General features: G+C 36.9%; 3 protein-coding genes across 16 annotated transcripts in view; 1 reads left to right on the top strand and 2 right to left on the bottom strand.

The window, feature by feature from the left end:
* Positions 1–2,254, bottom strand: part of cacna2d3 (calcium channel, voltage dependent, alpha2/delta subunit 3) — a 42,636-nt gene extending 40,382 nt beyond the window's left edge. For 3 of the 4 annotated variants that reach the window (XM_026275013.1, XM_026275014.1, XM_026275017.1), the window contains exons 1-2: positions 1,765–2,254; positions 760–841 (exon numbers count right to left, since the gene is read on the bottom strand). In XM_026275013.1, the coding sequence (XP_026130798.1) occupies positions 760–841; positions 1,765–1,874 (192 nt within the window). In that variant the 5' untranslated portion in view covers positions 1,875–2,254. The remainder of the gene's footprint in view (positions 1–759; positions 842–1,764) is intronic. The other variant, XM_026275016.1, reaches the window with a different exon arrangement.
* Positions 2,255–5,289: 3,035 nt separating this feature from the next.
* Positions 5,290–8,458, top strand: LOC113110558 (parapinopsin-like). The gene is made up of 4 exons (XM_026274688.1): positions 5,290–5,751; positions 7,388–7,716; positions 7,915–8,148; positions 8,339–8,458. Exons 1-4 carry the CDS (start codon positions 5,418–5,420, stop codon positions 8,456–8,458), a joined length of 1,017 nt encoding a protein of 338 aa, XP_026130473.1. The 5' UTR covers positions 5,290–5,417.
* A 2,715-nt stretch (positions 8,459–11,173) lies between these two features.
* The window catches only part of cacna1da (calcium channel, voltage-dependent, L type, alpha 1D subunit, a), a 92,183-nt gene continuing 87,894 nt past the window's right edge, over positions 11,174–15,462 (bottom strand). For 8 of the 11 annotated variants that reach the window (XM_026275002.1, XM_026275003.1, XM_026275004.1 and 5 more), the window contains 3 exons: positions 15,324–15,430; positions 14,156–14,464; positions 11,174–13,540 (listed from right to left, as the gene is read on the bottom strand). In XM_026275002.1, the coding sequence (XP_026130787.1) occupies positions 13,235–13,540; positions 14,156–14,464; positions 15,324–15,430 (722 nt within the window). In that variant the 3' untranslated portion in view covers positions 11,174–13,234. The remainder of the gene's footprint in view (positions 13,541–14,155; positions 14,465–15,323; positions 15,431–15,462) is intronic. The other 3 variants (XM_026275005.1, XM_026275008.1, XM_026275010.1) reach the window with 1 other exon arrangement.

Below are 15,462 nucleotides of genomic sequence, written 5' to 3'. Positions count from 1 at the left end.
ACGGCACCGCATAGTGCATTCAAACAGCTGTAATGCCTACAACACGGTATGGTGGAACAAAGAAACCAGGTGGAGACCTTTATCTGCAGAGATATGAACTTTAATAATAAAATATTAATATTGCAATGTGTGTCCGTGCCTTTTTTCTTCTTTTGACATTGTTATCAATATTGAATTGTGCATATGTAAATATAAACCATCTACAGTACCAAAAAGACTCCATAATATGGATGGCTATGAATTGACAAATAATAAACTTTTTTTTTTTAAGGTTGTTTTTAATGTCTGCTTCATTGTCCTTTGTCTAATTTCAGTTTTCACGTCTTGTCATTTTTGAAAGAACATTATGATTCATTTAATAATTTAAAAACAGACAAAATGTATCTCATAATGCCTTAAATATCAGAAAGGTCAGAAAGGATTTGAAGCACTCAGTTCACAATATTAGCTGCCATCATGTGGCTAAAGTGTGTAGTGCATCATCAGATGCTCTGTCATTTATAAAGAGACACACATTTATTCAATTATTCTGTTTGTCTATTCCAGCCAGTCCTACACAGGTGTTTAGATGCAAAAGACAGATCGGGGGGAAAGAAACCGAGTGTAATGGGCCTTATCCAAAAACTCTCTCTCCTGCTTTCTCTCTCACACATCTCAGATTATACACCTGGATGTTGTAAGCCAAAGCCATCTGTATTCTTATGAGGGGTGTGTGCCAGTGTAAGTGTGTGTGTGAGAGAGTGAGAGAGGGGGAAATACCTTCTGTAAGAGCTGAGATCCTGAGTATTTTGAAGCTATTGATTTTATTTCACCACCAAACGCTGAAGCCCAGAGTTTCACACTGTTGGGGGAAGAAGCCATTCAATCACTGAAATTACTACCCATTTAGTCACCATTATTAGCACTACTATAACATTAGATTTGGAATAAAACCATTAAAGTTAAGGACTGTTTGTAATCATTGTACTGGACTGTATATGACCATGTAAGAGCATGTAGGTTTGTAGGTTAAATCTACATGTTTCTCATTTACTGTATGACCAAAAAAGTTAAGCCTTAAATGCTTATACTGTATTTTCTTTCTACACTGTAAAAAAAGTGTAAACATGCATCAAATTAATTGTATACATGATCTGATTCTTAAAATGAGTAGCATTAGCATAATGTAATGTAATGAGGTTCATTATATCATATTACTGTAAATTATATTTGTGGCTCAAATCAAATCAGTTGATTTATCACATGAAGCACATCACCTGAGACCTGTGCTGTATACATATAACAGCAATTATTAGGGCCTTTTTATGTTTAAATACAATAAAATGTACATATATAATAAAAGCCTATCATATGTACACTCTAGAATATATAATAACGCAAAAATATCACAAAGCATAGCTATAACTTCTCTCTACACTAATGATTATAGATTAAATGCAGTAATTATGTACACATCAATTATAAAAAAATAATAATAATAATTTTGATATAACTTATCCATTTAAATATGACCAAAGTAATCATAAATGATAGTTGTAGCCACTCTCTACAAATGTGTATAGATTAAATAGCCAACGGTTTATAAAGGCTTCTCCATATTTTGCATCCGTTTATTGCAATTTGCTTACATTAGAAATGCATCTGTTATTTGTACTAAAATAAACTAATGGACGGTTTTATCCTATCTTTTTCTATAGGCTTACAGGTTAAGGATAATTATTGTGGCTTGTTCTCAATATTGTGCATGCATGCTCTTTTACTCACACTGATAAGGGGATCTCCGGCTGGGACCCCCGTACCTCCAGCGCCGTCCAGCACGCGCTCATCACACACAAGAGGAGGTGCATCAGAGAAATTCTCCGGTTCCGCTGCATCCTTCGCCCAAAATTTCTTGCGCTGCAACGGAGCCGGCGGCTCGGGTACCCTTTAGAACTCCCCCTCTTCGAGCTCTCCCCCTTGGTTACAAAAAACAGCAGCGAGTGCCGATTCAGCCGCACATCTGCCGCCCCAGCGCGCGTGCTGCCTCCGGAGTTTCAGTCTCTCCACCCAGCTGTCAGACACCCTACGACCTCTATGACATCGATCCTTGATTTTATTCCTGCATTAGGGGTATACAGAACAAAACCAGGTTTAAATGCTTATTTTGCGCACGCAGCCTTTTTCTCAGCGCTGATTATGAGCAAATCAACGCGCGCGCTCTCACTACTTGCTCTGCTGATATTATGATGAACGACACTTTCGGGTCAATGCATGAACTAAAGGCAGAAGTTTTAGGGAGGGGAAAAACGATTGGAAAGTCATCAGTGAGGCTCGTGTGTAAACCTAGTGCGGTTTCCCCATGAGAGCGCGCACACGAGAGAAGCTGATGCGAAACTTTCCCTCGGCCACGCGCATTCCTCCGTTTGGGGATGCTTTTGCTCTGATTTCAAGCAATGATGGGGCACATGCTTCGAGATTACGTATTTCACTTCAACATTAATAATTTATTTAGTAGTCATTTAAAAATATTATTATAGTTTCATATATTAACATTATTGTTCATCTTGATGTAAGACTCATTTTCATAACCTATCTAACAGCGGTGCATGATTTTGCATATTTGAGGTTATAACCGTTTAGGTCACACTTTGCAGTTTATTTAACAAGGTCTGGTTGTCACAAACTGTTATATATGTAAGATTTCAAGTCAGATGCACAGTTGTTTCAAATTTCAGAGTTTTTGTAAAATACAGTAAAAGTAGTTTGGAACACGTACTTCAAAACTGACAAAATTAAAAAAATATATACATGATCTATGCCCTCCAAGAGGTCTTATCCAAGTTGTCATATTGTACATGTAAAATATGATTTTGCATATTTCAGATATAATATATTTTTGTTGAAATGCACATTTTAAGGAATAGTTAACCCAAAAATTAAAATTTGTTGACTCAGGTCATCTAAAATGTACAGCAGATTAGCTTGTTTCTTTATGGGGACAGATATGGAGAAATGTAAAATTACATCACTTGTTCACCAGTGGATCCTCTGCAGTGAATGGGTGCCATCAGAATGAGAGTCTATTTATACTCCACAAGTAAAAGACATAACTGAAGGCCGTCAATTAATATACTACATGACACATAGTTGCCTCACATATTATTGTTAAGGTTTTTTTTTTTGTTGTTTTGTTTTTTTTATCATGCAGCTGTTTGGACTCTAAGTCTGACGACACCCATTCACTGCAGAGGATCCATTGGTAAGCAAGTGATGTAATGCTACATTTCTCCAAATCGGTTCTGATGAAGAAACAAACTTATTTACGTCTTAAATGGCCTTAGGGTGAGTACATTTTCAGAAAAATCTCATTTTCTCAAATTTTCATGCACACTGTTATACAGAATAAATCAGTAGCATAGCTGCTCCTCATCAACAGATGCCATTAAAGAGCAGATAGTGCTCAAAGAAAGCAAGTGAATAAGATTTATGACCAGCCACTGCTACAGCACTGACCTCTTGAGCATGATGCTTAACAATTGCATCCAGGAGTTAATTGCTATTCTCTAATTCTCTCTTTTTTTTTTGTTCCTCTAATTACCATGAGCACAGAAATTATGAGGTGCATCTGCGTGAATGTGTGGTAAGGGGTCTGATGGATCTGTCTGAACACAGCCTGTGTCTCTGTGCAGTCATGATTAGCTGGTAAATGCATCATACATCACAGACTCAGCTAGAAACAGCAGTGACTGGAGCTGAAGAACACTTGCTATACTGTACTATTGCAATGCTCTATATCTATCTATCTATCTATCTATCTATCTATCTATCTATCTATCTATCTATCTATCTATCTATCTATCTATCTATCTATCTATCTATCTACACAGACATTATCTGTGTATCTTCAATTTGTCCTATAATGTTTAACAATGTAAATTAAAATGGTTAAAATGAAGCTTGGATAGCTTTTGTCTAAAATTCTAAAAGCACATCTATTTTACCTTAACTTAACTTACAGTATATATCCAGTGGAGCTATAGATGCACCTCCAGAAATAGAAGTCTTTATTCACTGGTGACCTGGTGGTCCCTCTTAAATCAGAATGACAAAGACTACAATAAGATTAAGAAATTGTGGGTCTTTCGGGGACAGATGCAATAGTTTTAACAACTCTTGAAGCAAATCCGGTTAGTCTGTGCTGGAGTTCACGCTCGTCTATTTTAATGCAGGGCGCCAAACACACAGTAATCTCTGTCTTGTCTTAATGGAAGTTAAAACTCTTAGTGGGTCAAATATAGTACTGGACATATGTGACATCTGGCACTGAAGGTGTTGAGAGTTACTCTGTACAGCTAATCACAGAACCTTATACAAAATCTGTCATAATACACACTGGCACTCATACGCCTTCCTGGGAGCATCTTTTAAACAACAATATAATATTATTTAATGCATTGATGCTAAAATAAAACTTTTAGAGGTGAGAGAAAGTAGCAATATTTGGGCAATGTGGCGTGCACTTTCATTGTATAAAAATGTACAAAAGTGTACAGCCTCTGGCAAAAAAACGTAAAAATGTAAACATTTAAAGTAAGTGAAGTCAAAAATGCAAGTTATTGTATTGCTGTTACTATATACTGTATGATCATTAGCAATGAAAATAATAATAAAATAGACTAAACAGATAGCTGTTGTTTTATTCATTAAATTAAACCAATCAGTCAATCAATACAGGGTCAAACGTTTTGAATAATCATGTTTTCTAATATTTTTAAGTCCTTAAAGTTCACAGAGGCTTCATTTATTTGAACAAATATTTAGTAAAAACAGTAATATTGTGAAATGTCATTCAAATGTTAAATAACTGTCTACCATTTTAATATATTTTGATTTTATTCCTGTGATTACTGCTCCAGTCTTCAGGGTCACTTGATCCTTTAAAATCATTAGAATGTGCTAATTTGCTGCCTAAGAAAAATATATATAAAAAAGATATTTTTAGGCAAGGAACAGTTATTTTATATTGTAACAAAATTGCATGGTTGCTGTTTTACTGTATTTTCTTATTACATAAGTTTTGGTGAGCATATTAAGAGGGTTCTTCGTAATTATGCTAAACTTGACTTCAAGTCATTCTTCTGCAATCAAGGGAAGAGCTGGATCAGAGATCACACCCAGGAGGACTTATTGCTTCTTAAGTCTGGATCTTTGGGACTTTTCTTCTTACAGCACCTAATCTGAATAAGAACCCTTTTTGTGTGTCGCTGACTTGAAGGTGCAGCGGAAGGTGCATGTCTGATATACTACTCGAGTGACAGCAGACAAGAATATAGCTTGAAACTGACTGGAAAACTACCAAAAGAACAGAACGCAAGGAACAGTTTAGAGGAACAGATTTTTTTATACATCTTTTTTTTTTTTTTTTTTTTTTTGAGGGTATGGCCTCTTTCCCAGAATTCCTGAATGACTCGTCTGTCCACGATGGCTCTGGTGCAAAGGTGCCCCTGCCTTGGGCAGGATTCATCATGCTGTCCCTCCTCATGGCCGTGTTCTCCATCACAGCTGTCGTGTTGAACGCTACAGTGATAGTCATCACCCTACGGCACAAACAGCTGCGGCAACCACTGAATTTTGCCCTGGTCAACCTCGCTGTGGCCGACCTGGGCATCACATTAACAGGAAGTGTGCCCTCTGTGGTGACCAATGCTTTGGGCTACTACATTTTGGGACGGGTCGGCTGTGTACTGGAGGGATTTTGCGTTGCATTATTTGGTAAGTCTATTATGATTTAGGACTGTACCCAGATAGCACACATAAGTCAAGCTGTCTGTTAAAGATCACTGGATCTGGAAAGCCTCTGCTGTGTGCAAACATCCGACTGTATGTTAGATGTCAGTATCACATACATTCTAAACCATTAACATCTTAAAGACATCTAATATATGTCTCTTTGACATCTGATAGGAAACATCCTGATGTATTTCAGATGAGCAAACACTCTAAAAAATACGTCTTGCAGATATAAATGCAGAAGTCATATAGACGTCTCTGTGATGTACATGTGCTATCAGGGTATTATTTAGAACTGTATTCTTATGCAAATCACATTTAAAAGTACAGTAACTGTGGTGGGACCACTGTGTAAATCATTTCAAAGGCATCTGTTCAAAAAACATGGAAACATCATAATAATTCTTTGTACTGTGTAGCTACTGTTGTACAAAAAACCTGCTGGTTCACAAGCTGCTCCTACAGGCGATCCTAAAACGAGCTTCTTCGTATAGACTGACAAATGAGACATTTGCAGGGTTTTGAAATTCTTTTCATCCAGACCTCTTTTAATTTTCTGTGTTCTAAAATAGATAATTTATTCTTTCTTTCTTCCTTTCTCATATTTGATTATGAATAGGACTGCACTGCACTTTATTTTTTATTCACTAAAAAGACTGTTTTCTGTTTATTTGTGTAACCTTGTCAGATCTTGCAACCTCCCATTAAAACAAATTTGACAACGAAGAATGCTACATGTCAAATTAAGGTTTATTAACGTCTCCACCTACCCCAATCCTTAGACCTACCCTTACAATAATGCTAATACAGTTATTATGTGTTAATTGCGGATGTAGCTAGAAGGGATACAGGTAGGCCCATTGCCAGAAACCAACAATAAATATTCCTATACTGTTTTTTATTAACATCTAAACCTACCCAACCCTAAACCTACCCCTTACAGTACACCAAATGCAGTAATTGTTGTTCAGCCTGAGAAAAAGGATGAAATGTTGATGTGTGTATGCGCAGTATACCCTGGTAGGACAATCTTATGGACAGGATAAAATGTATCTGTTTCTCCAGCAAACATTTCTGTCATGACGACTCTCAGAGGGATTGGCATGGTAATGTACATGATAATTTTAATGTATTTGGTCTTGGGGGAATAGATCTGCTTCACTGCTGCTACAGCAGCAGAGCAAGTACCGAGACTTACTACTGCCAATACATCCACAACATACTGCTGTTAGCATGTAGCAATATTGCTGCTGCAAATATAACACATGAAATAACCCCATAACATACACCAATCACCTCGTAGCAGATCTATACAGGTGGAGCTGGGGAAGGTCGAGGGTTTCTGAAGCAAACTGCAACTCTAACGACAAGCTTTAGTCATATATCTGAATGTTGAGCAGCGAGCTCATTGGCTACAAATACAGGAGAGAACCAATCAGCTGTGCCATGTGATAATGATGTCAGATTGATTTTGTCAGAACTCTGTATTTTATATATTGTACAAGCTAATAATCTTACTATGTCATTATTGTGTATGACTGTGAATAAATATTAGTTATTTGATCTAAAGCTTAAAATATGAGTGTGTATTCTTCTGTTTCCTCTGTTGACTGCACAGGTATAACAGCGCTGTGCACAGTGGCCCTGATTGCTGTGGAGCGGCTGTTTGTAGTGTGCAAGCCTCTGGGCACCATCAAATTCCAGACCAAGCACGCCGCAGGAGGGCTGTTGTTATCCTGGCTCTGGTCTCTGGTCTGGAATAGCCCGCCTCTCTTTGGCTGGGGGAGCTACCAGCTGGAGGGAGCCGGCACATCCTGTGGACCTGACTGGCAGAGTCGAGATCTCAAGAATGTGTCTTACATCATCTGTTACTTCTCACTCTGTTTCGCTGTGCCATTCTTCATCATTGTGGTGTCATATTCATGGCTGCTCTACACGCTAAGACAAGTAGGACAGTTGTCCCGGCTATTTATGTTTTTGATGTTATTTTGTGAGCTTGTGAAATTTAGTTGCACTGCAGTTAATTATTTTTATTTTACTTGATTACATAACTTCAGACTCTCAGCTCTTCCAAGATATAAGTGAGTACTTGATTTGTGTACTTAGTCCACCACTGGTTGTTTGAAGGAATACTTTCATTGACAGGTGGCTAAGGTCGGTGGATGTGTGGCTGCGAGGGCAGAGTCCAAGGTGACGTGGATGGTGGTGATGATGGTGTTTGCGTTCCTCGTGAGCTGGCTGCCATATGCCACTCTGGCTCTAACGGTCGTCTTCAACCCTGATGTTCAGTTGCCCGTTCTGGTGAAGGTGGTGCCCATATACATGGCCAAAAGCAGCACTATTTACAACCCACTGATCTACATATACATGAACAAACAGGTGAGTGAAACAAACAGATAAATCATGTGGATCAGTATATTTTGCATAGTTTAACACAATAAAGACATTCGCACCCAACCTGAATTAACAGCACAAAAACATGCAAAAGAGTTTTATATCTAACCATGTCCATTTGGGATCTAATGTAGTGTAAATGAATATAATGTAGTAAAGTTTTTTTTTTTTCTAGTTCCAGAAGTATGCAATACCTCTTCTGATGTGTGGAAGAGATCCCTGGCCTTCAGAGGACGATTTATCTGATGTTCAGACCGTCGTTTCACCATTGAACAACAAAATCAGCCCGGAGTGACTTACTGTACGTTTCACTAGAGTCATGTTAAAGCATGAAGAATGTGTTTTTCCTGCTAAAACTGAGATGGTTTGATGAATGCAGTTTTCTTTGCTGTATGCGTTTCCTATTGAAGCTGAGATGGGACATATAGCATGGCCTTTTTAAGGCCAACAGCCTTTCATTGACATCACATCTGTGTTTCACTGATTGCTAAAGCTGATCAGAACTAGCTGGTTTTGGGAAAGGGACATTCTGATTCTAGACAGCATTTGAATAGAAAAATATGTATACCTTTCTGAATGAAAGACAAGCAAGGAAAAACAGTGCATTTTATGCTTGTGTCAAATTTTAAATTGTATTCTAACTTATACTGTACTATTCATATACTGAAGATACTGTACATGTAAAGCCACAAAACTTTGCTAATACCTTTATTTGATCAGTTTAATTAACTGTTTACATTGTACTTATTTTTTTATGTAAGTACATAGTAGTTAAGGCCACCTAATATAAAGTGGGACCGAATAAATAATTGAAAATAGATTTAAACAAGAGTTTTTATATTGTAATAATATTTCACAATATCACAGTTTTTACTGTATTCTTCATGAAATAAATGCAGTTTTGGTGAGCATGGAAACTAAAAAACAGTCAAGAATCTTGATTCTAAAACTCTTAAATGCTTCATCATCTACTCACAGAGACCCATAAACAAAGTGGCAAAACAATCAGATTCATTTTTCACATTTCTTTCCAATTAAAGACACCTTGACCCAAAGATCTACTAAGGAACTCTTTTTCAAGTCAAGTCTTTCTGTAGTACTTGTAATGTAATAAACTGCAGTTCCATGTTCTTGTACAAATAAGTGACACAGCCATTAGTTTATTCATTAAGTTTATTCTGTATTAATCATTAGAAAATTAAATTTCAATATTGATTAAAATCAAGTCCAGGCCAAAATAAATAGGAAAATTACAAAAAATGTATCGATACAAAACCTAGAGGGATAAGTCATCTGCTACGAAGAGAAATCCTTTTTTCTCTTCTTCATCGAATAAAAACCATAACAGAGCAAAGATAAAGACTTTCAAATGGAGAACATCACCACGCATCTTTCCATTACTTCTGTACATATGTTACACTATAATCGTATGTTTCCTTACAGCATTAATAAGAAAAAGTATATAATAGTTGTAGCAACAACTCTAGATGAAAATGTGATAATCAACAGATGTGGCTCTGAAAATTGTAAAATACTTTTCTCCATTTTTCTTTGTTAACATATCAATGTTAACAATACAGAGGAATGCACTTTTCCCCCTCCCTTCTGTTTGACTTACTTCAGCACTGAAAGGTGAAATGTAAATGACAAATATAGATTTCACTAAACCGTACACACAGGCACAGAAAATGTTACAAAATTTGCCTACCTTGACACACAAAATATGAACGGAAAACAGAGAAATCAAATAGCAAGTTACAGCAATGTGCTAATAATTATAATCCCATTGGTATATTAAGAAACCAAATTTTTTCTTTCTTTTCAGGAGTCCCTGACACGAGGTAAAAGATAAATCTTTAGTTTAACAAGTTTTTCTTTGTTTATTAAAAATAATGCATATTTTATTGTCCTTACCAGTAATTGCTACGAATAGTACAATGTGCCAAGAATGTGCATTGGTCCGTTTACAAGATACAGTTTAACTGACATGAAGACCAGAATACAACGTCAAAGTTTTTTTTTTTTTTTTTTTTTTCACACGGATCATTTCAGAGAGCCCTTTCAGATGTGCACACGCAGTTTTTCATGACAGTATTCGGTTGACTGAAAACCACAGTACTCTTCCAAAACACGAGGTCAATAACACTCAAGAACAAGAATTTCAACAAACCCCACATTCCCCTTTATTTAAGCTGTACTGAAGCTTTACACTTCAAGGCAGTGGCCTTTGCAGTCAAACTTTTTTTTTTTTTGCCCTTTTTTGCTCATAATGCATTAATTCAGCATTAATTTGCCTGTTAGAAAAGACAAAAGGTCAATTGAATTGATGTATCCTAAATTGAGACCTAAGGACAGATTTATAACACCTTAAAGGCAAAAACGCTCACAAAAAAGTACGCTTCAAATGCTGATATGTTTCCCCTGCATTAAAAGAGGTATTTCCAGAAGCTAGAGCTTAAAGGAGAGGTGGAAAGAATCAAAGAAAGAGTCAAATAAAACAAATAAGGGGGAAAGTATTGCTCAATCAGTTTCTTGTCCTGCTTAAAGGAACAGTGCACCCAAAAAAGAAAATTCTGTCATTCGCCCCACTTTAACTTTACTAATTAAATTTCCTAACTTTCTAATTCAAACTAATAACACATAAAAGCCAGTGTAAAGTATACCTGCTCTGACCCACCTCAGCCCCTAGTATCATAGTATAGTTGTTTCTGTGTAAATGCATTTATTCCACCTATAAGCTGCATTAAACACCTAAATTCCTCTTCATACGTGCTTCTGTGCCATCTTTGCAGTGTAAATTTGGCTTATCATTATATTTACATTACATCAATTCAACTGGCAGATACTTAATTCAAAGCATTTTTAAGGTGTGCATTTTATATTTTATTTCCTATACTGTTTTAATTAGAGGAACGCTATACAATAGCCATTGAGCAGTAAAATTCTTCAAAAATTCTCTATGTATAGAGTGCATTAGTGGCCACCCACGTTTTCAGTGGCATTGGTTGTGGAAGCATTTTTTTTTTCCTATGATTCTTTTTTTTTTTTTTTTTTTTGTAGAAATTCCTTCATTAAAGCATTATAAGCCATGAATCAAACCAACCAGCTACAATGTGTATCACATTACAACATTTTATTTAAAGAAAAAGTAACTGAAAATCAGAGAAAAGGATTTAAAACTTAAATGAGAGAAAGAACTACAATCCCAAATGACAGTCGAATTAAAAACGATGGAAAAATATAAAACTATTAAGTTTTGGATAATATGTGTAGAAACTGGAATTTTAAGGTTTGGGTTATTGCTTAAAAATGTATATATAAGAATATTTAATGGGAGATGTGTTGAATTTTCTGTATAGAATCATGGGTAATGTAGTTTTTCAGCACAAATTCAGCTGTCAAGCACAAAATTGAAAATAATATGAATGGATGGCTTTAACAAAATATTAACAAACACTTATAATTTAAAAATGTATTTCCCCTTATGGAGAAAATTAATTGAGTTTTTACTTCCAAAACCCAACTTTTTCCACTGAGGAAGAAACATTGTGACAGTCAGTGAATAAAGACAGAATTTTCATTTTTGCCTAAACTGTTCCGTTTAGGATTCATGATGCGATCATGCACTTTAAGCAACCTAAAACTCCCCCGTCCTCACATTTTGTCATGGTAATCAACATCATTATAAAACTAAAAGTGTTCAGCATACAAAGCACACCTAAATACATTAGTGCTAGAAATAATTTGCTAATCCGAAATCCTTGCTGTAGTGCGCTATTCCTAGATCAGCTATTCCTATATCAGCCAGTAGGAGCAGGCTTTTCCAAGTGAGGGTCATACAGTTTAACTGCAGACTAATTAAGCAGCATTGTTAATGCACAAAGCATTTACCATTGCACCTCCCTGTGCACCTCCCTGGCACAAAATATGCAACGAAACACGAATGCCTTAAAACGTGAAGTCCTATTCGACAACTCGTTCAATCTAATCAAACAAAAGCACGATTAAGACATGATTCTGTAAGCCCTACTAAAGTCCTCATAAAGGGGGTCGACGCTCATGCCCCATTCTGCATGCCATGGATTTTAAAGGAACACTGCGTCGGCTACACTTATGAAACGGACACTGAGAAAACAACTTGCATATCTTGTGCGGGAGTGTCACAGGCGTAACCTCATATAAAATTGGCTTTTTGTTCTATACTTTTTACAAACGAGTAAGAATGCATATGAGCAAATAATAAAGGCAAAGAATGTAATAATAAAGTACAGTACCTATTAAAATAACACCAAATTTAGTCTTTTCTGTAATGCAGTAACATCAATTAGGATTAATATTGCTGAATTTCTTTTTTGTACAGTACATAATTACAAAATATATAATGTCTCTTTACAAAGTTTTCAACTGCTTTATATATTACAAGTCATTTACAGCATAATTATGAAATATCAAACAGGCTATCCTAAATTAAAAAAATAACCTGTCTGCTAGTGCATTCAACACAAATGCTGAAATCCTCTCCAAATCCACAAACCTGCATGATATCCTTATTGTACACCAGAGCTGTAGAATTAGCACTTGTTCTCTAAAATATGCACTTGACCTTAAACGGTACTAAAATACTCGTACAGGGTAAGTTGAAACTAAAGCCTTTGTTGAGATATATGCCGTACTTAGCTTGCATTGAGCTTGCAACGTGCTTGATATGCAAAACCATTAATAAAGTGACTTTGGTAATGACATTTGTTTTGATTGTCATCACCATGGAAACAGCCTAAATCCCACCCCCCCACACCCCTCGCTGCTCAATGGTCCATTTCCTGAAGTGATGGTAAAAGCAGCCAATTAAAGTTCACCCCCAGAGTTTGAATAAGCTCCTCCCCGGCCCCGTGACTACCAACTTCCTGTGCGAACAGGAAGTGAGCGAGCGGCACCGATGCGTCCGTACTTGTGGTGCCTTTCTGCTCTGCTGTGAAGGCACTTCTTAAGGTAGTAAGCCAGTGAATCTATTTTAAATTTGTTTGTTTCACTCATCAGTTTCTGAGGAACAGCATCAGCCGCTAACCAGGTGCTATAAAGTGGTAATGCATATCATTTCGTCTGCCAGGTCCTCCTCGTACTGCGTTCTGGGTTCGAGTTCTGGGTCCTCGTCACTGTAGCTAGCCGAGACATCCTGCATCTCGTAGTCTCTGGGGCCCATTATGGGAAAGACGTTGACGCCGTTGACTCCTGGTGTAATGCCGCCATTCAGGAGATGGCTGGCGGCGCTCTCCATTTCGTCAATGGTCATCTCGCACGCATCCGCGATCTCGTGCTTTGTGGCAGCCACAAACTTCGGATCCTTGGCATAGCGACCCAGTCCTTCGGATATCAAGACCTGCTCAAAGATGAGGAGGAGAACATGATGCTTTGTTTTTGTTAGCATAGATTCGGTCTTCACTGACACACAGTATGACATACCATCACTGTCTGAAGAAAACCTCTGGTCCCTAAACTAGAAACTATTCAAAAGTGGGAATGGAAACACAGTGCTTTACATGCTTCTGCCCTGGTTAGCATGAAACCACATACTGCCACATAAACCACATCATTTTAATTAGGCCTTTATATAATAGTGTCTCTGACTTAAAACTGTTTACAGTATTGTAGTGAAACATGCCTGTTGTTATATTATATTATATTATATTATATTATATTATATATATATATATATATATATATATATATATATATATATATATATATATATATATATATATAAAACTATAAATAAATACGCTTTTTATTATTATTGTACATTTAATGTTGGTAAATATACATAAAAATATACATAATTATTTGTTTGAAAGCATTTGATAGTAAATATATAAATATTCATACTTCTCCTGAAAGTCATCACAAACTAAAAAAAAACAAATGCTAAAAAGATAATGATTTTCATTATGTTTCTCAGCCTACATCTCATAAATAACAAAAGAGGTCTGAGACTCACCGCCTCAACCAGGCTGGTAGCGCTGCCTCTCTTCTGGTGGTACTGGTTTCTGTACTCGGGTGGCACCTGCAGGTGAACGGGCGAGTAGTTCCTCTCAGGGTCATCTGTATACCATGAGCTCTTCCTGATGGATGAGTGGCTGCTGTGGGCGCTGTCCCTCAGAGGACGGTCCACACGGATAAGTGGCGTGTAGTACGGTGTTCGATCTTTACTTGCAGGAGTTGGAGGAGATGACGCCCACGATCTGGTAGATCGAGTAGGTGAAAGCCTGTGAGCCCTGCTGGAGTCTAGACCCGCTACTGCCATCACCTGGACCAACAAGTACAGTTGTCAATAGAAATGTATTGTTTTAACATACAGTGCAATATAAATACAGAAATTTCTGTACATAATACTATGATGGCATGTAGGGTTTTAATGGAATAATAAATGAAATAATACATTTAAATGGAATAATATTTCTCGAGTAACAGCGAAATCAATTTTTTCAGGCTAATTTATACTCTTTAAATCACATTTTAATTATTAAATTAAAATAATGACAAATATATATATATTTATATATATATATTAGGGCTGGGCAAGTTATCGCGTTATCACAAACGCAGTTTTTTATTATTATGAAAGTCCGTTGCTCACTGGCTCTGAATACACATACAGACAAATCATGGGTCACAATATACTGCTTTACAGATCTATTGCTTTTGCCACTGAGAAATATTCACGCAATCCTGCAGCACGTATCAGAAGATCTGTACTACGGTGCGGTTAGCGCTCATACTCACTGATCTATATATAACTGAACCACGCTCTTGCCCACCTCTTCCAACTGAGTCAGGCACGGCTAAACGAAACATGCCCAAGCACGGCACAGAGTGATCACACAAGTCAAACAAAATGGCTTTGGGGGTCAAATGTGCTAGGGCACAGTTAAGATTGCCTAGTTTGAGCACACCTTAATTATTCTCCCGCATCCCGCAGACACAAGTCTCTACTCGCCCATCAAATATTGTCCCGCACAGCACTTTGTCTTCTCAGGAAGGAAGGAATTCATTTTTAAAACTATTTGAATAAATATGGTTTATTATTATTTAAAATATTACCATATTCAGCCTTAATATGTCATATACTCCATGTCACAGAACAATAGTGTCATATTTAATGTTACCTGGTGTTGCATGAGATGTAACGGAAGAGCCGTGCGGTGGTGAGGAAGATCGTCTTGACTGCTCTGTCTGCGCAGACACTCAAAATTAAACGACGGTCTCCGATTACCTGTAAACGAAAGCGATTCATATTTTCCGACA

The sequence above is a fragment of the Carassius auratus genome, chromosome 11 (assembly GCF_003368295.1).
Source record: "Carassius auratus strain Wakin chromosome 11, ASM336829v1, whole genome shotgun sequence".
NCBI lineage: Eukaryota > Metazoa > Chordata > Actinopteri > Cypriniformes > Cyprinidae > Carassius > Carassius auratus.
The sequence above is the reverse complement of the archived record's forward strand: the minus strand, read 5'-3'. Positions and strand labels throughout refer to the sequence as shown.